The sequence below is a fragment of the Amphiura filiformis genome, chromosome 14 (assembly GCF_039555335.1).
Source record: "Amphiura filiformis chromosome 14, Afil_fr2py, whole genome shotgun sequence".
Lineage (NCBI taxonomy): Eukaryota > Metazoa > Echinodermata > Ophiuroidea > Amphilepidida > Amphiuridae > Amphiura > Amphiura filiformis.
The window spans coordinates 50,496,086-50,521,615 of NC_092641.1; the positions used below are offsets into that span (position 1 = coordinate 50,496,086).

A 25,530-nucleotide genomic window follows, 5' to 3' on the forward strand; every position below is an offset into this window, starting at 1 on the left:
ACAGAATTGTTTAGAACTTTCACTAGAGCATATATTAATGGCAATATGTCACGCGATGCATTCAACAAACCCGGTCAACATGTTAAACTAGGGTTAAAGTACATGATTGATCTACGTCATTTTTGTGCCGGTCTTATTATAGTATGAATACCTTCCTCGACTCGGTACTTTAGATATTGTTTTTTACTGAATCTCTAAATGTAATTATGAGAAATATATAAAATTATACATTTTTAGAAAGGAACTGATGCAAGGAATCCAACTAGCATAACAGAATGAGCAGTTTACTTGACTGACTGGAGGAAAGTATACGGACAATATGACATTTTCGCGCGACCCGTTCAGCCCGTGCAATTTTGCAATTTTGCTCTATTTTAGCCCCCCCACCAAAAAAAAAGAAGATGCCCATGACCAGGGCTATTTCGTGCTACAATATGACTACAGAACTTTTAGAACTCCCAAAATCAATACACGGTGTCTTCACTTATGCATTTTCTACAAACTTCAGTGTCATCGTTTTGAACTATATGTCGTTTTTTTTAAACTTGACGTTTTATGGCCGCTGTAGCGTTGAGTGTCGAAAGATGTATAAAACCAGTGGGGAATATATGTCTTTTTTTAAGTGTACATGATGTAATATTTTCTGTCCTATTTTTTTATTGTCATTGTCAATTTGTTATTGTCATACGATGGAGTATATATTATGTTTTAGAAAAAGTTACAGCTCTCTAAAAGTACACATGCACACAGGTGTATACAATGTCATAAAATTACAATCTCTGTAAAATGTTTATCAGAATTTTTAATACCTAGCTGCAGCTCAATAAAGTACACAGCTGGTTTACTGATATCAAGTTAACCAAACGGTATTATGCTAAAAATTTACAGCTCGATAAAAGTAATATGCACACAGGTGTATACAACGTCATAAAATTACAATCTCTGTAAAATGTTTATCAGAATGTTTTTTAATACCTAGCTGCAGCCCGATAAAGTACACAGCTAGTTTACTGATATCAAGTTAACCAAACGGTATTATGCTTAAAAATGTTAATTATAATACAAACACCCCCCCCACACACACACACTCTGCATAGTTGCCCGGGGCAAGAAATGAAATTGGCGCCCCTACCCCCCCCCACCACCACCACCACCACCAAAGAATATCTTAGACGGCCCCCCCTCATTCATGAAACAATTGCGCGCGGAGCGCACGAAATTTTGGACAAATAAGGCCTACCACTAATTAATTTTGGTTACTAATAGTTAAAATGTTCTTTCAATTGCTTTTGTGTTGAAATGCGCGCGAAGCTCGTGAACATTTTGACTTTCATCGCTTGGAGGGGCGCAGAATAGATGCTGAATTGGTCAATTTGGCGCCCTCCTAAGGGTGGCGCCCGGGGCACGTTGCCCCCCCGCCCCCTAGTTACGACACTGCCAAAAGCTACGGTTTCTTGAATTATCATACAGTCACGTAAATTCTCAAAATGTGATTGTAAATTACAAAAATTCGGCAAAGTTGCAAACATTGTTATTACACTTTTTATGAACTAATCGTCTATATACTGCTTAACAGCGTACAGACAAATCGCCCTTCTACGCGTATGTGTACACCCAGCGGGATTAAATTAGCGGGCGCGATTCGAATCTGCCGCTGCAAGTCTTAAAAGGGGTTTCCTTGAGCATGGTGAGGATTTTGCACCTCTTTCACACCAATTAAAGGAAATTTTGGTCTAAAATGGGTCTAAAGAAGAGATCCAGATCAACTACACTGAATTTGTTATTATCTGTCCTGCGTGCAATTAAAGGGGGTAATCCATGCGTGCAGTACGCACTCGTTTCTAACTGGAATTTCTGACAAAATCTCGTTTGCGCAGCTCTTGCTTTTTGACTCTCGCCCACAGACGAAAGAGATACAGACCACGTACAATCAGTCAAAGTCTCAGCATCACCCGATAATGAGGGCCGATTGTTCCACGAAATGCGACAGGTCAGACTGCTGCGCACTTACAGCGTATTTTTACGGTCTATCGCATAATCGCGAAAGCACGCAACGCTGGCGTGATTGTTAGACACGGCACGATCGAATCGGCCCTCATGAATATGCGAGAACTCACATCATACAATGCACGGGGACTTTGACTGGTTGTACGCGGTCTGTTGCTCTTTCGTCTGTGCTCTCGCCCCAGTGGGTGTATTAGGGGTGGGCAGCGTTTTGGCCCGTTCTACTGGGACAATTGTGCGCGGAGCACGAGAAAACCTTTAACCATTTTAACCCCAAATCAAGGTGATTATGTTGTGTAAAGACGGGACAATTTGAAATATATTTACTCCATTTTGCCCCCAAATCATGATCATGATGATATACAATAATAATATTCTAGTTAATTTTTGCCGGTATAATTTTTGTCGCCTATATTGCGCATCTGATCTTCCCGAGGTTTTCCCCCACGAGTGGCTGAAAAATTGGGGAGAAATTGGGGCATTGCCAGATGTGTTGTAAGGAGATACTTGCTTGAATTGTTTCTCAAAATGAATGTTTGATTGATTGCCACAAACTTGTTTTGCAGATGATTTTCTATCTCCATCAGTCTTACTTTGTAAGAAACTTAATTTCCTAGTCATTGGTCGGGTTGAAACTTGAAAATTATAGACATATTTTAAGCACGGATTTGTAATTCTCACTGCACGGATTTTTATTCTCACTGTACGAACGTGCCAGGAGGCACGTTAAAGATTGGTACGTACGCGTAGTCATGGTGCTGGGCTCGTTCGGGAGTGCTGGCCACCGTCGATCGACGGTCGCCAGTACCCCCGAAAACCAAGATGGCGGCCTCAATGCGTGTACCGGGGTTGCTGGCGTGGAACCAAAACAACAACGGGAATCGCTGGTTAAATCGAGCCGAAAAGAACAGGAGGGATCAGGGGCCCGACGGCACCAGCAGAAGAGAATATGACCCAAGCAAACTACAGACAAAAGTGCAAGTATGACGACCTTTATCATTCTTACCAAGGAAGGACAAGAAGCAGGATGGAATACTTTCCTATAGAAGTTAGATCTAGAGGCTTCAGCAAATGAGACGCCGTGAACCTGCTTCAAATTCCTTGGCCTGACAAATAAGGACGTAAAGTAGGCTGACCCTTAAATGGTTTAGTTGGATGTATTGACCCCAAAACCTATGATAATACACCAAAGATACGCTGAATCTGAAGGAAGTTATAGCCAATAATATAAAATGGCAGCCGTATCGGAATCCATCTTGAATTGTTCAAGGGTAAGCCAAGTACACCCCTAGCTTTTAAACTAAAATAAAAAAAAAAACCTATTGTGACTGGACACTGCGAATCAGCCGTAAAGTCGGCCCGGTCAATTTTGTTTTGTTTCGTGTTTAGAAAATATATACCATAAACTTTAAAATAAATTTAGTACGGTATATCATTTGACGATATCCAGAAGCGGGGTTATGGTTTGTTGAACTCTGCTCATTCAACAAAATGGTACCTTTTTCGGTTCTACATGTGTCTCTTTTTCCACATTGCTTGGTAATAGTCATAATTGGCGGTCATTTCAAATCATCCCCAAGTCAACGAGGTTCAGGAATGTCCTCTCATTGTTAATTGTTGGTTATACATACCTAGACAAAATACAATGCGTTGTAACCCACCACTTGAACAGGATTTAGCCAAAGCAAACAAAGACTAGAGCTACTTAAGGAATCTATAGAAATGGGTAGAAGATTATTATCCTCTTCAGCAATAGGATTATTGATTGGTTTAAACGCTATCAAATGAGAAACTTGTCGCACCAAATTGAGGTACCTATGAATACGACCTTCACGCACATTTTACACTGTAACTCATAATATAATAATATTTGCCGACTTTACGGCTCATTCGTAGTGTACGGGCACATATACAAAATTGTGTTAAAAAATCCTTTCACCTCATGAAAATAATATTCCTACCATTATTGTAATCATAAGCATTCAATATTTGTATAACATATATTTTTAAAAGTGCAATACATTAACTTGTTATTGATTTAAAGTTTTATGATTTATATTGTTGGCCTCATTTCGGTTTTGTTTCATGATGTGTACACATAAACAATGTATTAGATTGCTATGATACATGTACCTGTATAATATGATATGCATGTACAATTGTACATGCAAAACAAGACAATAACATAAGGTGCTTTTGATAAGAATACAATTTCACGAGCAAATACAATTTTGGGTTGATTAGAAGCAAGCAAACCATGAATTTATTTCATTCATACATGTACGTTACAGAATTGTTTAGAACTTTCACTAGAGCATATATTAATGGCAATATGTCACGCGATGCATTCAACAAACCCGGTCAACATGTTAAACTAGGGTTAAAGTACATGGTTGATCTACGTCAACATAATTATTAGTACCTGGTGTTGTGTAGTGATATTTCAATTTATAGTATTTTGTGTTGCTGCATTAGCAAAGCCAATGTTTTTTTGGCATCCTTACACCTTAAATTTGTTGTATCATGTTGTAATATACCTCAAATTGTTTCTCTATTGCTAGGAAAAATTTGGTATATTGCACTACGGTGCTTACATTTTGGTGTATTTGTCAAATATCTCATGCACAGGGGTAAAATTGTTAAAACGCACCGATTCAGTCGTAAATTGTCTTAAATTACTAGACTCTCGGCAAACAAAATAAGAAAATAATTTGTTTGAATCTGATGAAATCATGGGTCAAAATGTATACATATTTTTGACATCTTAGGTCCTATGACCTATCCGACGTTATAACCCCGGGGGGGCACTCACATTTCCCAGCTATACGGGTATGTGCCGCGGCGACGACCCCCTTTTTCAGAGCCGCTAGCCGTTCCTTAGACCCTCTGAATTCATTGATTGCCCACTCTGAAGCCCTGAAATTTTTCTAGCCGTTCCATAAACCCTCAGATCATCGATTTCCGCTCTAATTGGCATCTTGACAGGCGTGTTTTCTGTCCTACTATTTCAAGCTCAAAAGCTACTTTTGCGAGCCCAAAAAGGGAATTTTCCATAAATTTCTTCCCCCCATTGAAACACATTGTATTAGGAATAAGGTTTGGGCGGGATTTTGGGCTCCTTTAGTAGTGGCAACACTGGTTTGTTTATAACTGGTTTGTTACTGCCCAGTGCCTGCCGCGATGCCGATGCCTTCAGCTGATGAACATTTTGCTAGAAATAAATGATTTTGAGATCTCTTTTGGTAATAAAATTGCCAAATATGAGGAAAAGTACCTCAAATAATTGTGTGCACATCCTTGCAGCTGGCCATAACAGTGAATTAAAAGGTAATTTACGATCTACTGGTCTAGTGGAATGGTGTCAAATTCTGCACACTTCACTCAATCATCTCATGTAGTTCAATGTAGTCAAAATGTTTTTCTTTTCGGCACTGAAAAAAATATTCTTGTGGGTTTGTTCTTATGGTGGGCTTTTATGATTATCAGTAGGCTAATATAGCATAGATTGTAGGTCTGCAGGGTCTAGTAATTTTGATTCGAATGCTGTTTTGCTTTGCTGAGATTTTCATCGTAATAGGCCAAAACAGACCTATTTAGATTCAAAGTGAAATCGATTCCTTCAAACATTAAATATTGCTAGTCTCAGTTCCAAACTGGATTGTGCTCATTCGTCACGAAGGAGAACAAGTCGGCTGGAATAAAGACTATAAATCTGATCTAAATCTAATCTAGGTCGATAGAGGGCATAGTGATTGAAAAATTAACAGTAAGCGTAGTCTCTGTCTAATTCAAACACCCGCTTTTGATTTTGATTAAAATTTTGACTTAACATTCTGCTTAAACTTGTATTTTTGTGCTCCCCAAATATTATAGTTGCCCAAAAACATATAGTTTGGTAGATTAAAGATCACTACATCCATATATCATGCCTTTACTTTCAAAATGATACTTTTTCGTCCTGAAAATTGGGCGCGTTGCATGAACTTCGACATGAGGTAAAATCAGCATATTTCAACGTAGCATCTGCGTTTTATACTACGTTGGAATACAAAATGGGAAATCGCAATGTCATTTTTTGTCCACGCAAAGTATCACACACATTTCAATGGGTAATCTCTGCGTATGGACATCGCGTATAAATTTAGTAGATTTTCAACACATCGCTGTACCTTTATTATAATGATTTGTTACAAACAAAAAGGATCATAATAGTAATTTAAATTAGACTTTCCTTCGTATGTTCATTATCATTGACTGTCTTTAACATATTGTGAAATAGACAAATTTTGTGCATTTTCAACGATGTATCTACGTTTATTTCGGACGTGGAAAATCTTCAAAAATGGCTAAATACGTGACCTCGCTTCGATACAGGAGAGTGGTTTTGAATAGATCAATACGTACGTCCGTTACCTACGTTTGGAAATCGCAATCTCTCTAATATGACAATATTGACTTTTAATTCCTAGTAATGAGAGGAACAAGTTTTGGCATATAGAACAATGGAACACGTTCTAGTTTTATTATTTGAGGTGTAAGGATACCAAAAACCATTGATTCCACTAATGTAGCAAAATAACAACCCAAACACACAGCGCCATATACTATATCTATTGGTCTTGTACAGTTCTTGAATACACCAGGCACAAAAAGAAACTCGTCAGTTATATTCATCCTTGCTGTTCAACAACCTGATCATTTTGGATTATTCTGAAATATACATTTTGTTAATTGGACTTTGCTTTCTCACTTGACACCCTGTTCGTAAAAATTGAACAAGAATTGACCACGACATGCGCCTCCAAACTCTCAAACCCCAAAATTAAAAGTTGCAATTTCAACGATTTTCAATGGGATGCATCGTTGTGTTGTACACAAGCACCACAGGCCGATCAATAAAGCACACAGTGTAACAGCCACAATTGAATCGTTAAAATTGCAACTTTCGATTTTGGGTTTGGGGGTTTGGAGGTACATATCTTGGTCAATTCTTGCTTGATTTTCATGAACTGGATGTCAAACGAGAAAGCAAAATCCAACTAACAAAATGTATATTTCAGAATAATGCAAAATTATCAAGTTGTTGAACAGCAAGGGTGACTATAACTGACGAGTTTCTTTTTTGTGCCTGGTGTATATCTATTGCGTTTGTGTAGTTCTTGAATAGTACGACTAAAGTTCCAGGCTGTATGCTTAAACGTGGCACATTATTCAGTCATCTTTTGAAAATGTAATTCTGTCTTTAGTTTGATCAATCCGACATTCCCCTTTTTTGGCACACACACCCCCTACACCCCCACACATACATCATATTTTGAAACCACGGAAGCTGACGGGCCCTTTCCCTTAAATCATCATCTGCCAACTTCTTATTGTTAAAACAAGAACCTTTCCAAACAATACACTTAAATGCGCATTATGTGGCTCCAATAATACTTACCGTAGTTTTGAGATCCTTGATACTAATTACACAACCCATTCCTAACATTATCAACACCAAAATAAAAGTGGTAAGTATGCTATTGCCCAATCTCAGTTCATCGAGATAGGCTGGAGGAGGTGGTCTTCCATCCGTGTCATTCATGGTGCTCATATAAATAGTTGTAGGTAATTCAGTCTCCATTTCCAAGTGAGGTTATCTTTCAAGAGCGCATGTAATTTTGCTGTATTTATGAGAGCTGCTTCTAACTAGTGCAAATCGAAAGAGAGTCACTGCGCAGATTGACGATCCTTGTCATTTAAAAATGTCAAGGTAATAACTAGACATGCTGTGATCACAGATCACGAATATAGCCGAATGGAAATATGAATTCAGGGGCTTGTCTGTAATTCAGGGTTCGTGCACAGCCGTATCCAGCGGGGTCTCCAGGTGCTGTACATTCTTGCCTTAGCCAGTTTCACGGCTTAGGCTTTCTTTTTACCGCGTTCTTTCTTCTTTCTTAGTCCAGCCGAGGGGGGTGTTGACATTTAATATGGAATATTTTCGCAAAATTTCAAGACTGGTCTGGAAGGGGTCTGCATAAACCGCACGGGCAAAATAGTAATTGGGGTGTGTCGGGAGATGGTGTAAAATAATTGTTTGACAGAAAATGTGCTTTCCATTAGTTTACATTATGGCGCTTAGGATGTAGTGAATTAGCCTAAAATGGCGAATTTAAGGCGACTGAATTTGATTTTTGTGGGGGTAAAATTTCTGAATTGAGCAACATTATTCTGATATTATCAAATTTATTGATGTTTGAAGCGATATTTACTGAACCTAAATACCAATAAGTATTAGTCAGAACTGAAATGCACTTGTAATCTATCAGTTTTGAAAGTGGGAGGAGCTTAAAAAATATGGCTCTTAAAAGTGGTACGCACTCAGAAAGTTTGAAATGGGGCCAAATGTCTTAAACTTACTGTACACAAAGAAACAGCGTGAGTTTATTGGACATCCAGGAATCCGCGCAAATTGTTTTGTACCGTATGTACCGTAAGTTTATAACATTTGACCCCGGGGGGCCATTCCAACTTTCTGAGTACGTACCACTTTTAAGAGTCCTATTTTTAAACTCCTCCCATGTTACAAAAATAGGTACATTACAAGCGTATTTCAGCTGTGATGAATGCCAGTTGCTGACGAAGTTTAAGAAATATCACCTCAAACCCCTATAAATTTGATGATAACAGCACAGTATTGCATACAGTCCAAAATTGTGCCCCCATAAAGCTCAAATTCAGCCTTCCTAAATCCGCCATTTTAGGCAAATTCGCTGCATTAGAGCACCATAATCTAAACTTATGGAAAGCACATTTTCTATCAAACAACTATTTTATCATCTCCCGACACACACCAAATAATAATTATTTAGCCCGTGCGGTTTATGCAGATTCCGTCCAGACCAGTCTTGGAATTTTGCGAAAAAATATTCCATATTAAATGTCAAGTCTGTACTTATCGCAAGGCCGATGCACACACCATGCCGTTAGCAAGTATGTCTTCATACTAAGCAGAAGACCTAATTAGCTCATGCCCCAGTATGGAATCATAATATAGCAATGGAGAGACACATAAATTTAATGTTGCCTTTTTACACCTTACATTCGTTTTACGCTCGTATCAAAGCTGATGTACCAGAGGTCTTCACACCAGGTCGTCATTTACAGTAATTATGATTTAAAAAGAATACATCGCATTTCAGGGGCCCTTTATTGGCAACATATATCTACCAAAAAACGTTTCAAAACTTAAAAAGGGGCCAAGTTTAAAAAATCTTTCCTGTGTGGCTTTTCACCCTTTTTTTAAACTTGGTCCCATTCAGTAAAGTAGTAATAACATGAAGAACGAGTCCTAATTTCTACATGCAACAATTAGGTTTAAGACTGTTCGAAAGCGGTGCAATTATGACGTAGGCTATGTATTATCAAAACATTTGATTTTTTTTATTTATTATATTGCGTGTTCATAAAGAGTAGTAGAGTATTATATATACTTAGCAAATTGACTCTCTGTCAACCTGCTACATATAGGCTCTACATCTGTACATAAGGCGCAGAATCGCACAAGACGATGAAGAATTTAACAAAGTGAGTATTTGCTACTTTTGCTTAAATCAAAATACATAATAACGTCTTTACCGAAAAACTTCAATCACGCACGAACATTAATTCATTTACTCTACAAAATGAACACCGACAACTAAGAAAACAAACAAGTAGCCTAAAGATGACTTCGTATGGGTCTTTCATAAATGGGACCAAGTTTAAAAAGGGTGAAAAGCCACACAGGAAAGATTTTTAAACTTGGCCCCTTTTACGTTTTGAAACGTTTTTTGGTAGATATTAATTCTTTTTTTGAGGTAAAAAAATATTGCGCGGTTAGTGGTTCTTTGTAGCCATGCGAGGCGAACTAGTTGGATATCCATATTTCGCGGTTAATGGTTTTGTAGACTTGCGGGGCAAACTAGTTGGATATCCATATTTCGCGATGAGTGGTTTTTTGAAGCTTCGAGGGGCAAACTAGTTGGATATCCATATTTCGCGATGAGTGTTTTTTTTTAAGCTTCGAGGGGCAAACTAGTTGGATATCCATATTTCGCGGTTAGCAGTTTTTTGTAGCCCTGCGGGGCAAACTAGTTGGAGATCCATATTTCGCGGTTTGTGGTTCTTTTAAGGCCTGCGAGGCAAACTAGTTCGATATCCTCATTTCGCGGTTAGTGGCTTTAACGACCCGTAACCACCCCAATCAGCTGCATGGGGTAAAAGAATTATTTAAAAAATTAATAGCTGAACCCCGGGAGCTGAACCCAATAGTTCAGCCAGGGACTGGAAACGACATATTGATGACTATATATAGAGTGTATTCAATAAACCCAAGCGGAACGAGAGCTGCTAAGTAACCGCTATCCGAACCATAAACACATGCATGATCAGACAACGAGTGTTCAATTTCCTCATAGCTTCCCACGTTGTACACACGTCAGTCGAATTTGGCGGTGTTGGTTTGTTAGCCCTCCAAGTTATAACATCGTTCACTTTGTGTTGTGGGCCTCACTGTAATAACATAAAGATCAGTCTGATCAGTGTGATATCATTTCAAGAGGTCACTTCACATGATTAAGCTAAACAGTCTAATTCGGCCCTGATTTGGTAAAATGATCTAACTTGAAATTAAAATCGCTGTTTCGAGAAAAAGAGCTTTAAAGTTTGAACACTTGACGTTTTTCTTTTTGAATAAAATAAATTATTAGACAGATCTAATGTCTTAGAAAATATATAAATCTCATTATTTGGTGCATGCAGAAAAAGTTAAGAGTCCAACGTAACATCGCATGGTAAAAAGTGAAAAGTAATTGAACAAAATGGTGTTGTTCAACGATGTTTTAATATAAAATTATACACTGACGTTTCGTACAAAAGTACTTTATCAAAGTGAGCAAAAACAACCGTGACACTCCCATCACGCGCCACTACAACGAGATTCCCCATATTCCGTCTGATCGTAGAGTCACTGGCCTTCTCCAAACCTCAGGTTCAGATCACTGGCGTTGGTTGAAGGAACAACATACTATACGGCACCCTTGCTAGCACTGATAGCATCGGACTTAATGTCCGATTTTCTGCATTCAAACTTTAATTTCCTTTTGGTCACGCCCTGCCCATTTGGTAGATCTTCATTCTCTCCATTATAGCAGTTTTTTGTATTAATTTCCTGTGTTTTCTCATTTTCTTTTTTCCTTTATTTCATTATTTCTTTCTTTCTCTCCTTCTTTCTTTCTCTCTTTCTTTCTTTCTTTCTTTTTTCTTTCTTTCTTTCTTTCTTATTTTCTTTCTTTCTTTCATAGGCCTACTTTCATTCTTTTCCTTTCCTTTTTCCTTTCTTTATTTTCTTTCTTCTCATTTCTTTTTCCTTCCTTTCTTTCCTCCTTTCTTTCTTTCTTTCTCTTTTCTCTTTCTTTTTCATTCTTTACTTTCTTCCTTTATTTTCATCACTCTCTCTTCCTCTTTCTTTGCATTTCATTTAATATCTAGAGTTTGTCTGCGACCGCTTTCGCTCGCGCTGCTTTAATTTGCGTGTTGCGCCATTTCTAATACGCACCTTTTAACATCGCGTTTTAGTCCGGTGGCAGAGCAAGGTTAGATGGTTTTGCCAGTTAAAGTAGTTTTCTTTGCTGATTATTACTCTTTAAGTGGTACAAAATAAGATTTTGGGGGATGTAAAATGGTAACCCTTGGGCAATTAGAAATATTCAAGATGGCCGCTATGGATGCTAAAATTAAGCTCGGTTATTCACTAGCGGTACCATAATAAATGATAACTTAAAGTATTTTATGTAAATTATTTTCCTTTTGGATGCTTTAAATATAAACTATATACAGTTTTAAACATGACACTCTCGCAATTCAAAATGGCCGCTGTTAACGTCATAAGCAAAACCATTAGTTTCAAGGTAAAGTTCTTTTGCCAGATTTTGTTTCTTACAATGATTAATGTACACCCTAGAATTAAGCAGATCCACTTTGACATTTTACTTCTTTACAATCGCATAAAAATTCCAAGATGGCCACCACCGAAATGAAAGGTAGAAATATAATACAGTTTGGAAGACTTTTTGCAGGGAGTGTATTGAGTGACAGCTCGGGGTAAACAGCTTTCCATTTGGTGATATCTGAACTGATATCTGTATCGAAATTATCTGCCCAACTTGTACCGATCCTTCCTTAGCTGAGCGCCTTCCATTCCTTGACTAATATCAACAGCGCCTGCAACTGCAGCCGAAATTCTTGAAATTAAAAGGACCGATCATAATATAGCAACATGTAACCCAGTAGTCGAACAGATGGTTTATAATCATCTTTGAATCTATGAGTAAGACACCAAATGCCACTTGAAGATCCCTGGCTTGCTTTTGCACAGGACTTTGTTGCCTATCAATAAAGCTGACAAGGACTTCTTCAACTTCGGCGAGGAAATTGTAGCATGTCAGATACTGATTGTGCAGCCAAATCCTCGTCGATAGGGATATTTTAGTGTGACTTTACAATGCGAATTTCTTTGCACTCTCGTACTACCTGTTTGGCTACTTTTTGGATGCTACTGCCTATAACAGTTTCATTATAACTTCACATTTCACGTGCGTTAAAGTTGCAACGGAATACGATAATACTAGAATAACTTTGTGATGAAAGAACTAGAAGCTCTTCGGCAAAGTTTGTTTGGAGTTCTTCATTGAGTCAACTACGGTTAGCACGAGTTAATGTGATTTCCAAATGTGTGCAGCATTCCTGATACAATTCAGCAGGTTTCCAAATCCGACTCTTATCACCAGATAGGACATCTACAGCATAATTTAGGAATTCATTAGTTGCATCTTCTTCAGAATGCTGCAACATCACAGCGTGTATTGCTTAAATTTGTCACTAGAAACAGTAAAATAATACAGTGTGTTTGCTTGTTTTGTTTCTTCTTTAACTTGGAACCCTCACTGAATTGAAAACACAATCATCTGTTCTTCCTTAAGGCACAGGATCTCTGTGATGCCTAATTCCCATCGCGTGAAGATCACTCACAGAGATTTCTAAACGTTCTCTGATTTCATTTGCCTAGCTATCACCACGATTGCGCATTTTGCTATCAGACCCTAGTCGAAATTTGATAGAGATTTGATACATATCAAAACTCTATCAAACGGAATTCTACAGAATTGGGACATCATTTGATAGACTGTTTGATAGAGTATTTGATAGGTATTTGATAGGATCTAGCAAAACTCTAGCAAAAACAAGGAAAGTACATATTTGATAGAAATTTGATATAAATCTATCAAACTCTATCAAATGTGTCCAAATTTGATAGAATTTGATAGAATATAATAAATTGATGCATGTGATTTTCAGCTGATCTCTATCTAAAGTCTATGAAATGTTTAGGTGGAATGTCACACTCCTATCAAAACCATATCAAATATAATATATTTCTGTCATGCATCTCTATCAAATGTCTATCAATTTTTCAGCTTGCAGCTGCCAAATTGTTAGCTGGCTATATCGGACCTCTCTACTATCAAAAGTCTATCAAACACTCCCACTCTTTTATATATCAAAAGTATATCAAACTTTTAGCTGGCTGACGAACCTCTCACCTATCAAAAGTCTATCAAACACCTCCACTGGATAACGATCCTCTCCCTATCAAAAGTCTATCAAACACTTGCAATCTTCTATATCACTAAACAGTCTAACAAATTTCTAGCTGGCTGACAAACCTCTACCTATCAAAAGTCTATCAAACACCTCCACTGGATAACGATCCTCTCCCCTATCAAAAGTCTATCAAACACTTGCAATCTTCTATATAAAAAAGTATATCAAATTTTTAGCTGGCTGACGAACCTCTCACCTATCAAAAGTCTATCAAACACCTCCACTGGATAACGATCCTCTCCCCTATCAAAAGTCTATCAAAAACCTGCAATTTTCTATATATCAAAAATCTATCAAATTTTTAGCTGGCCGACGAACCTCTCACCTATCAAAAGTCTATCAAACACCTCCACTGGATAACGATCCTCTCCCCTATCAAAAGTCTATCAAACACTTGCAATCTTCTATATCAAAAGTCTATCAAATTTTTAGCTGGCTGACGAACCTCTCACCTATCAAAAGTCTATCAAACATCTCCACTGGATAACGATCCTCTCCCTATCAAAAGTCTATCAAACACTTGCAATCTTCTATATATCAAAAGTCTATCAAATTTTAGCTGGCTGACGAACCTATCAAAAGTCTATCAAACACCTCCACTGGATAACGATCCTCTCCCCTATCAAAAGTCTATCAAACACTTGCAATCTTCTATATCAAAAGTCTATCAAATTTTTAGCTGGCTACCGAGCCTCGCCTGTATCATAGAAAAAGATTTGGGGGTATTCGGGTTTTGCTTTGAATGCATCCAAAACTTCAGTTGGGTGATATAGGCTTGCTATATAGACACGCTTTATTGCGCGACGCATGCACTGCGTACAGGTAACAATGCCAAAGCGTATCACACAGGCTGTTTCCGCGCATGGTCTGCAAGGACCCAAATACCCCAAATTTCCCCCCATGGCTAACGACGCCATTGTACGTGGCAATCTCGTCTTTCCTTTTCTATGGAATTAGTCTATATCTGATGTGTCAACACAGTCTAAAATTTAATGTAAATTATTTTAATGTTAATTTGGCTGCATGCATGGCTCGTACACGGGGCTCGTACCATTGGAAACTTTAATATTAGCTTATAAATGTGCTCTTTAGAGGTAAACCAGACCAACCCACAGACCACATGTTACTTAATATAGTCATGTGTGTGTTAAAGCATCAAAGCATAAACAAATTGAGTAACAGGTAGGCCTGTGGATTGGCCAGCTTTAGCTTTAAAGCGGGCCAACCCATAGGTTTAATTCAGTCATGTTGTTGTGGGGTTACTCATCATATCACCCATTTACCCTTATGAAAATAGCAAGCATTTTGGAAGCTTAAAAAGGGTAGTTTCTCGTGGTTAAAAAAAGGTAGCAAAATTGCAATTGCTAATATGCGGAAATGAAATTAAGGGTATGAAATTTGATGCAAAAAATAAAATCCCTGTTTAGGGTGTGAAAACAGGCGCGTGTTACCTGTTTATGGTATCGTTTTAGCCAAGGGTTAGGCCTAAATGATCCTTGTTTAGGGTGTTTTTCAAAAGTCGATTATCGCGGATGGTGTACAAGCCACAATGGGAGTGACACCCCCCGAAATCACTCCACGATTTATGTACCAGTGAAATTCGGTTAAAATAGTCCACCGCTTATTTGAGCTTGTTGCGGCTTTATTTACTAAAGATATTGTCAAAATTCGCACGTTTTCAGCTCATTTGCTTCCGTTAGTGTCTACATGAAGGAATCTGAGAAAAAAATCTCAATATTTTATTTCAGAGGTGAAGTTTTGGCACGAATTTGAACAACGTCCGGTTTCAAAAATTGAGTGATTTTTTAGGTTAAATTTGCAGCAAAATAGCAAAAAAAGTAGATGGTCACCAATATAATCTGTTAAAAGAATAATATTCTACACGTGATAAGCTTTAATTTGATACCAAACTTGTTATCTATACTACGATTTTGCAGTGACAAAACGCCATCCAAACGTGTGTATTTTCCTGTGTATTTCAATGGCGCAATCAATGGTGGTGCGCTCTCACAAGCCCATTTTTCACAAGCATTAGCAAGCTTGCAATACGCATACGTATGCCAAGTGTGCGCATGGTGCGATATAGACATCTGTTCCAATTTGCAATTGCAAACTCATGATTATGAACTGTGCAATGTGCATCTTGTATCATGTACATGTAGTATGTGTACCAAATTAATGTGTGCCATAGTATCATGCAAACAATTTTTAGTATGATTCAGATATAGTAGGTAAGCTTATCAATTTTATTTTAAAAATTAAATCAAAATGTCGACTGTATATAGCCTACTTACAGTTTAGTACACACCCCAGGTACGCACACCTCGAGCTGCCAGTAAAATTCCTTTTCTGTAACACAAAATTTGCCCCCAAATTTTGAAAAAAAATGCAACTCCAACTGTCATGACCGTTTGAAATGTGAAAGCTGCCATGGTATTGACGGTTGCAGATTCCCCTTTTCTAGGAGCACCATGCAGTCATATTTGATAGGAATTTGATAGTGTCTAAAAGTCTAAAATCAGCTAAGTCATATTTGATAGGAATTTGATAGTGTCTAAAGTCTAAAATCAGCGAAGTCATATTTGATAGACATTTGATAGAATTATTTTTGATTTAAGTCATATTTGATAGGAATTTGATAGGGTCTAAAAAGTCTAAAATCAGTCAAGTCATATTTGATAGACATTTGATAGAATTATTTTTGATCAAGTCAAATTTGATAGGAATTTGATGGTGTCTAAAAAGTCTCAAGTCATATTTGATAGACATTTGAATTATTTTGGATTGAGTCATATTTGATAGGATTTTGATAGATTATTTTTTGATTAAGTCATATTTGATAGGAATTTGATAGAAAAAAACAAATTTGATAGAGATTTGATACTATCAAATCTATATCAAAATATGATTTGATAGGGTTTTGATACATCAAAATCCTATCAAATGCTCATTTAATAGATATTTGATATACATTTGATATATATTTGATAGTTAAATTTCTGCAAGGGGATACTCAAATTTTGGCACAACGTTTATGTGTAGATATGTACATATATGCAAGCTTCCATCTGTCTGGATGCTTTGAATCTTTTGGAGTTCACACACTTCCCCACATTAGTATTCCTGGAAGTCAAAGGAGGGGGGGGGGTCGTAGTCGTTTGGCGGACTGGGTATAGAACCATCTTCTACATAATTGCCAATATTAATTTTGCGTGTGTATTTACATTTTTTATGATAAGAAATGTATCATTTTTCAGGCTGATATAAGCTGACATACAAATCATACTCATAATCTTGATTGTATTGATGATTGTTTGTATACGTGCTGGCCCATTGATCAGAGAGCAACGATGAGCATTATTACATTCGTTCCCGTATCGGTATGTGAAGATAAATTGAAACAAATACATACTGTTTCAATTTTTAAAAAAGACTGAAGAAAATATGCTGTCTTTTTTCTGCGCACGTTGGAATGTTTTCTCGCAGTATAATATAGGCCAGTTTGTCATTTTCAAAACTCAACCTTAGTACATACAAATGTGGGCTATTGCTCAAATTACTCCCTTGGAACAGTAATCATTATATCTTTACACTCCTTGAAAGTGTATTTTCAAAGAGTGTCATACAATTGTAGCTACAATTCTCAGGTATTTGTGTTAAAGAGCATATTTCATTATGACAATATATACACATGTAATGATTTTTAATTCAATCTAATTGGTGTATTCCATTGCTAAAATGGTCTGAAAGACAGGTAAAACTTTATGCAAATGGGTAAGAATGATTAAATTAAATAACAAGAAACGTATGAGTATGATATGTTATGCAAACCATTCAATATGTTAAGAAAAGACAGTTACCTATTATGAGCATACATTACACAACTCACGGGACGCCATCATGGCAATTTGGGATCACTGAAGCGTGTCAATTCATAATCTACGTCCATATACATATTACATATTGAGCCCACACTACCATATATGCGCACTAAATATACAAAAATTATTTGTTTTGTTACCAAGAAAATCATTTAAATGCAATTTAAGAGTTACGTGTCGGCCATTTTGAATATCTCGGATTGCCCAAGGGTGACAATTTCACACCCCTTAGAATCTTATCCTACACCACTCAAAGATCATTTATCAGCAAAAAAACTAACTTTAACTGCCCAAAACAGTATTTGGTATGATACCTTTTGTCAATAAAACACCATTTAAATGCTATTTCAGAGATACGTGGCGACCATCTTGAATATCTCGGATTGCCCAAGGGTGACAATTTCACACCCCTTAGAATCTTATCCTACACCACTCAAAGATCATTTATCAGCAAAAAAACTAACTTTAACTGCCCAAAACACTATAACTATTTGGTATGATATCATTTGTCACTAAAACACCATTTGAATGCTATTTCAGAGTTACGAATCGGCCATTTTGAATATCTCGGATTGCCCAAGGGTGACAATTTTAGACCCCCTAGAATCTTATTCTACACCACTCCAAGATCATTTATCAGCAAAAAAATAAACTTTAACTGCCCAAAACAGTATTTGGTATGATAGCTTTTGTCAATAAAACATTATTTGAATGCTATTTCAGAGATACGTGGCGGCCATCTTAAATATCTCGGATTGCCCAAGGGTGATAATTACACATCCCTTAAAATCTTATTCTACACCACTCAAAGATCATTTATCAGCAAAAAACAAACTTTAACTGCCCAAAACACTATAGTTATTTGGTATGATATCTTTTGTCACTAAAACACCATTTGAATGTTATTTCAGAGATAAGTGGCGGCCATCTTGAATATCTCGGATTGCCCAAGGGTGACGATTTTACATCCCACGGAATCTTTTTCTACACCACTCAAAGATCAATAACCAGCAAAAAAACAAACTTTAACTGGCAAAACCATCTAACCCCAAAAATATGGTGTTTGCAGCCGGACTATTTCTCATTTTTGTTTTCCGCGCTCGCAGACATTCTCTATTTTGCTCACTTTGATAAAGCCTTTTGTACGAAACGTCAGTGTATAATTTTATATTAAAACATCGTTGAACAACGTCATTTTGTTCAATTACCTTTCATTATTTGGTGGCATGGTGGTGATTTGAGGATGTCACCAATGGAAAGAGCGCCTTCACATTACCCATGATATGGATTTATCTCAAAATGTCCAAATTTCAAGTTATTGTCAATTCATTTTAAGTCGCTGGTAACCAGTATTTCAAAAAAGGGTGTAGCTTTGAATCAGGGAGGTAAATAACAGATTAACTAGGTGGGCATTTGCCCACCTAGCAACTTATTTTGCCCACCCAGTAAATTCAACTTGCCCATTGCCCAAAAATGCCCACCCAGTAAATTATTTGCACCATGTAAACTAGAACCATGATGATATCTCTTTAAATAACTGTTGTTATTTCAAAGTGATGTATCTTTTCATAACATGTGCCAATTTATTTAGTTAAGTTGAACTTTGATGCAGAAATAGATATCACACAGTAAACAATGGTATAAGAAGCTAAAATTAAAAAAAAAATTGTGCAATTTCCACACAAAATCTGAAAAAATTCACTGAGCTCATAATTTGAAATCTTTATTTATTGGTGTGGGTTTAGTTTTGAGAAATCAATCGAGATAATACATTTCTCATTTCAAGACGTGCCTGGAATACATAATGGTTTTTTACACCTTTCAACTGTGATTCAGCCTGGTTCTCTATCATTTTGTGCAACATTGTAGCCATTACTTAAATACAAAATAATACAAAATACAAAATAATACAAAATATTATTGTTGGGAAATAGGTCGAAAAACTTCAAGGTCGGGCATTACTGCCTAAAATGATAGTACCAGTAAATTCATTTAAAAAAATGGGAAAACCAATATCACATGCCAGTAAACATTAAAAATATTAATATGCCTATTTGGTAAAATACTGGGTAGGCAATCCTTTATATTTCAGAAATAATTATATGTAAATAAATAAATAAAAATCAATTTAGTTCATGTTTTTAAATTAAAAGCAAACAGATGTTCATAATTTTTTATCAAATAATTTCAACACATTTAGCAAATCAGATACTAATTAGCATATACCGTCTCTAATCTGTGACTATAATATCAGTTTAGATTTATTTGTACATATAGGCCCTTGGCCCTTTGCACTACAAACATAATAATTACATATGAGGAAGACATATAAATAACGTGAAGAAAAAAATTACATAATCGACTATAATATGTATGATATTGGTTAGAAGTTACATAGTAACTGTTCAAAATTTTATTTCACTACCGTACCAAATAAAAACATTTCCCTTCCCATCACTTTTTCTTTTTCCAAGTTTGGGAACTATCACAAAAGGTCATTTTCCTAAGGTCCACATTATGGGGAGGTTAAATTTCACTTTTTACATTTAAGCCGATTTCTTCGCAAAAAGATGTCCTCATTTTAGAACTGCCCACCAGTAAATTATGTTCCCTGATTTGAGGGCAAAAATAAATTAAATTGCCCACCCAGTAAATTATCCTTATTTACCTCCCTGCTTTGAATTGATGTGATGGGATTCAATTTTATTCAATATCTATGCTGACCAACAGATCGTTCTACGGTTTCACGATTTAAATTACTATAGGCCTATGGCCCTAGATTGCCGAGAAGGCATTGATGCAACGAACGGTAAACTGCATATCCGTCTTTACACGCTTTTCAATGGGAAATGAACTTTGCTGCTTGGATGATGTCACGAGAGGTTAGCATTTATTCCGTATTGAAAAGCGTGTAAAGACGGATATGCAGTCGACCGGCCTCGCAAACATCATGCATGTGAAATGTTCCAAAGGTTAATGAACGAGAATGAAAAGAACAGATTAACTTTATCATGTTTGTCTCCCTATGCATGAGTGCGTATATTTATGACCTTTACAATATTTTTTATGTTCTTGTTAGGTATGGGGTATTATTAAAAGAAAAAATAGTTATATTAAACAAAATCCTGGCACGTACAAATAAATCGTCTTCATTCAATTGTGCTCTCTTTAATGCAAGTAGAAATAGCTTGTACACTTTCAACATGGGAACACGTTTTGACGTATCTATAATTAGTAAAAAGATGTAGCTCAGCGGTCAGCCAACAAAAAGAAATTGTCTATAGTAGGCCCTATACGAGAAACAAGATTTTCTCTCTGAATTGGCCGTATTTTTATGTATAAGAAACTCATTATCGTGTTCACTCAAAAATTTAGAAAATAAATGGGCACTTCTGGGTTGGGTATCTATAGATTCTATAGAATTTAAGTATGATATATTTTTGATGGTAATATATTTTCACTTTCAAAGTTTACAATTACAATCTGTTCAAATCTCGCACCATCGTTATCCTCTAGCAATAATGATTCAAATAAGTATACTTTAACCTATCTATGATCTATGACGTATGTTTATGGTGTTATCTGCAAAAGAGTATCACTGTGACGTCATATGTCTAATTATTTCCCCGAAGGGGGCGACAATGAATTCTGCTCTGATTTTGATGAAAATGATCTCAAATTATTTGTCCAGTTGCAAGAAATCATAAAAAGTATAGTTTTAATTATCTAGTGTGCTTTCTTTTTCGGGTAACAGAACAATGATTGTCAAGGTTAAATGGACTCAATAGAACTCAATGGGTATCGTATTATTTGATAATGTTATCAGGGCAATGAAACATCCTACATAGTGCAAACTATTCTTATTCTGCTTTTATCATGAAAAGAATAATAATTTCAGGCCATTTCAGCAAAATATGGAGCCAAAATGGATGACGTAATAATTTAGATGATAGCGGAGGTATCATGATAGGACATTCAACCAGGCCAGCATCATTGTCTTTATATCCTAATCAAGTACTATTATATATTATTAAACTTTAGCAATATTTATAACCAATCATTGTTGTTGGCAGTCTAGTTTACAAGTCCGTGTACGTGTTTGTTTGTCCGTGTAGTAGTCGTCGTTGTCGAACGATACCGGCAACCTACGATAAAAAAACATAAAAAATGTCAATTAATGGTTATATCGGGCCATTGTATATTGACGAAATTCAACAAAGAGTAAAGAACGATAATATTATTCTCTCTTAAATTTTCCGATTAAATATTTAATTAAAAAAAAAATGATTTTCAATCTCTGCCGACTTTTTGAATTTTCAATCTTTGAATCGATCAAAAGGAGTGATCCTCAATCTTTTAGCGATTAAAGTTAGGGCCCCGATTGAATATACATTAAAAAAACCCAGGAGTCAAAAATTGATTGGATGGGGGTCGTACACCCTCAACACCAACATATCGCTCTTGTTGCATACGCGCCCAATAAAGCCACACATTATTTCACAGATGTTCAGACAGTAACTACGAGGGGCGGTCAATAGGTTCGTAGAACAAGGTACTTGAACTCAAGGAACCATTTCGTTGCTGTTGAATACCAATGACTTCATTACCATTTACAACAACTGCACAATGTTAAATTTCATTTGAGTTTTCACCGCCGTCTGGAGAAATTTCCATAATGATCCTGTATTCACTTCTGATAGTACCTGTGAATTCGTGGAGGTAGGCTTCCTCTGAAGAGTGTCCTGCCCACGTACAGTGATGTAAAAATCTAATATCTTTGCAGTAATGTTTTGAAGGAACAAGCTTTCAAATGAGACCAAATTCAATACCGTGCGACAAAGTAGCATACCGAGTTCTACGAACTTTTTGACCGCCCCTAACTTGGGGTGACACTCAATTCACAGTTGTTCTATTCGCCTTCGAAGTGATGATGTAACAGGATTAATTACCATAACAATAGATGAATACAATTTTTGAATAGATCGCCATGCATGTAAAGTGTGCTGAGGCTTGTGGATCAACGTCGTTGTGCCTGTGCGTAGCGCACTATAAATCACTGCGGTTTTTTTCTTCTTTTTTTGCATGATTGCAACATGTAGTGCAAGTTAGTTAATCCGTTTATTACATAACTTCGACGGCGAATTAAGCACGCAAACCGAATGACAGCTCCCTCTGGTTGGTTTGCTAGCTAGAAAATGAGGCCAGTTATCGATCGGTTATGAATAATACATATTCGACCCCTTGATCATGTTTGATGGCTCTGAAAAGAGCTTGGTGGCTCTGAAAAGAGCCGTTCACTGACGACTTGTCAACAGAGAATAAGCAGACCTCGCCTATCTGCGAATGCAAAAGGTTTGGTGGCTCTGAAAAGAGCCGTTCACTGAAGACTGTCCCTTGCAGATTTATATATGCATGTTTAGATAACCGACCTCATATGCAAGGGACAGCCTATGTATTTAATAATGGCCCTTTAGATGCTCATCTGTTTTCGGTTTGTTTTGTTTTTCATGCCTTTAAGTTTACCCTTTGCGCTCATAGGTCCAAACGTTTTCCTAACACCTAAGCCAAGAGTGTGGGAGGGGATGAGATTAAGATGTCTTCCACAGGAGGTCGATGGATTTTAATTGGAATACAGTGGCGTAACTAGGGTTGGTAGCGCTCAGGGCCAGAAACAAAATTGGCGCCCTTACCCCCACCCACCCACCCCACCGAGAATATCTTAAACGCGGGTAGTGGCGTAGCTAGTGGTTGTGGCGCTAAGGGCTAAGGATACATAATGCCACCCCAATTCTTGAATTGCGCGAAATTTTAGACAAATAAGGCCTACCATTAATTAATTTTGGTTACTAGAAGTTGAATATCGGTCTTAAAATTAATGTTCTTTCAAATGATTTTGAAGCGCGCGAAAATTTTGACTTTCATCGCTTGGAGGGGCGCAGAATCGATGTTGAATTGGTCAATTTGGCGCCCCCCTAAGGGTGGTGCCCGGGGCACGTTGTCCTCCCTGCTCCCCCCGTAGTTACGTCACTGCTGGAATAGCCTAATACTACCTACCTTTTCGATCCGTGTCCGTTCAAGAAAAATATGCAGTTGCCTAGCGTGGGCCTGTCAATATCAAATACATAAAACAATGGTAAGAAAATACTACAGCTTAAGGGCTGGGGTATGAACGTTTGGACAGTATTTATTGTGGGACATTAGAGCACATCAGACATATCGAATTGCATTTTGAATACGAAGAATGTCATTCTGATATCAAATAATTTTGATTTTTTGAAATTCGCAATTTAATACACATTTTATGGCAAATCATTAAAAATTGATATTTTTGATATTTAACAGTACTTGAAGTAAACTTAATAAATCTGATGATTTATACTTAAAGTGTATGTAGGTGGGCTGAAAAGCCGACGATCAATTGAAAATTTTGACCTTTCGTATTGAAGATATGGATTTTTTCCCAAAACACCAAAAAAAATTAGGTCTTTTTGGGAAAAAAATCCATATCTTCAATATGAAAGGTCAAAATTTTCAATTGACCGTCGGCTTTTCCTCCCTGCTACATACACTTTAAGAATATGTCATTAGATTTATATAATTTACTTCGAGGACTGTTATATATCAAAATTTGAAAAATATCAAATTTTTATAATTTGTCATAAAATTTGTATTATATTGTGATTTTCAAAAATGAAAATTATTTGATATCAGAAAGACATGCTTCGTATTCAGAATGCAATTCGATAGGTCTGAGGTGCTCTCATGTCCCACAAAAAATACTGTCGAAACGCAATAAACGCTCATTTTAGATCCCTTAACTGCAGTGATAATTGGAGTTTCATTGCTGCCCTTATGCTGCATTGTGTACCACCTTGTAATATAATGTAGCCTATATCCTGTCTTATGGGTGTAATCTTTGACCATGTCACGAAATTTCAGCATATAAGAGTACTAGAGTATATCAAGCTCATAATTCAGGTATGCATACATGATATGTAACTAGCGCCACCAATATGACGAATATCATCATGATCTTCCAGCATTAAATCATGTTTTCGGGTTTTAAAATACACCACGAATCATGTGTTATGAATCGAAGTCATTATTTTCCCATTACCTGGTAGTGGTCCAATCAAACTTCAAGTCAGCAGTTAAATCAGAGTTAAGTTAAATCGGTTCAATTGCGGTGGAACATTATTCAGCACAGTTAAAAAACCCGAAAAATTACTTACATCCGATTCCCAGTTTCGCACAGCAATATGTGTGCTGGAAACTGGCGTTGCAACATTGCGGAGCACATGCAGCATTTTTCTGGTTGCCGGTGTATTTTTTGCGGCATTCGTTGCACTCAAGTTCACCAGCAGAAACCGTTATCATTACATGACACAGCATAAACGCCAATACAAGTGCTCTTATCGTCAAGTTCTAATGCACAAAAATAAACAAAATACAATTTTATGGATCCTTGTTTAGTATCAAAATGATGGGATATGGTGGTACAATATTCAATCTTGTTTTAAACGCGGTTAATTACGTACGTTTAATACTATAGGGTCCACAACTTATAAGTTCCCCTAATACTTTTTACAGAATATTTTTCGTAAAATTCCAAGACTGGTCTGGACGGAATCTGCACGGGCTAATTATTAATTATGGTGTGTCGGGAGATGGTGTAAAATAATTGTTTGATAGAACATGTGCTTTCCATATGTTTGTATTATGGTGCTCATAATATAGCAAATTTGCCTAAAATGGTGGATTTAGGGAGGCCATTTAAAGTTTGCAAAAATTGGGATCTCAAAAATTTGGCATGTGCAAGGGGGGGGGGCAAAGATTTTTTGGCGGGCCGAGGGGGGGGCAAGCGATTTTTGGCGGGCCGAGGGGGGGGGCAAGCGATTTTGGCGAGCCGTTTGGAAATTTTAATAATTATTGCACAGCCCCTTATATCAAATACCCAGAT

The 25,530-nt window shown here is 36.9% G+C and overlaps 1 protein-coding gene and 1 long non-coding RNA gene across 3 annotated transcripts in view; both read right to left on the reverse strand.

The window, feature by feature from the left end:
- LOC140170496 (ileal sodium/bile acid cotransporter-like) overlaps positions 1-7,697 on the reverse strand; it is a 36,666-nt gene extending 28,969 nt beyond the window's left edge. The window contains exon 1 of the mRNA XM_072193854.1: positions 7,445-7,697. Within this exon, the coding sequence (XP_072049955.1) occupies positions 7,445-7,627 (183 nt within the window). The 5' untranslated portion in view covers positions 7,628-7,697. The remainder of the gene's footprint in view (positions 1-7,444) is intronic.
- The window catches only part of LOC140170257 (uncharacterized), a 96,799-nt gene that overhangs the window by 67,821 nt on the left and 3,448 nt on the right, over positions 1-25,530 (reverse strand). Inside the window, exons 2-4 of one of the 2 annotated variants that reach the window (XR_011861509.1) lie at positions 24,803-24,995; positions 23,625-23,675; positions 21,043-21,715 (exon numbers count right to left, since the gene is read on the reverse strand). This is a non-coding gene — a long non-coding RNA (uncharacterized lncRNA). Of the gene's footprint in view, positions 1-21,042; positions 21,716-23,624; positions 23,676-24,802; positions 24,996-25,530 lie in introns of those variants that run through there. The other variant, XR_011861510.1, reaches the window with a different exon arrangement.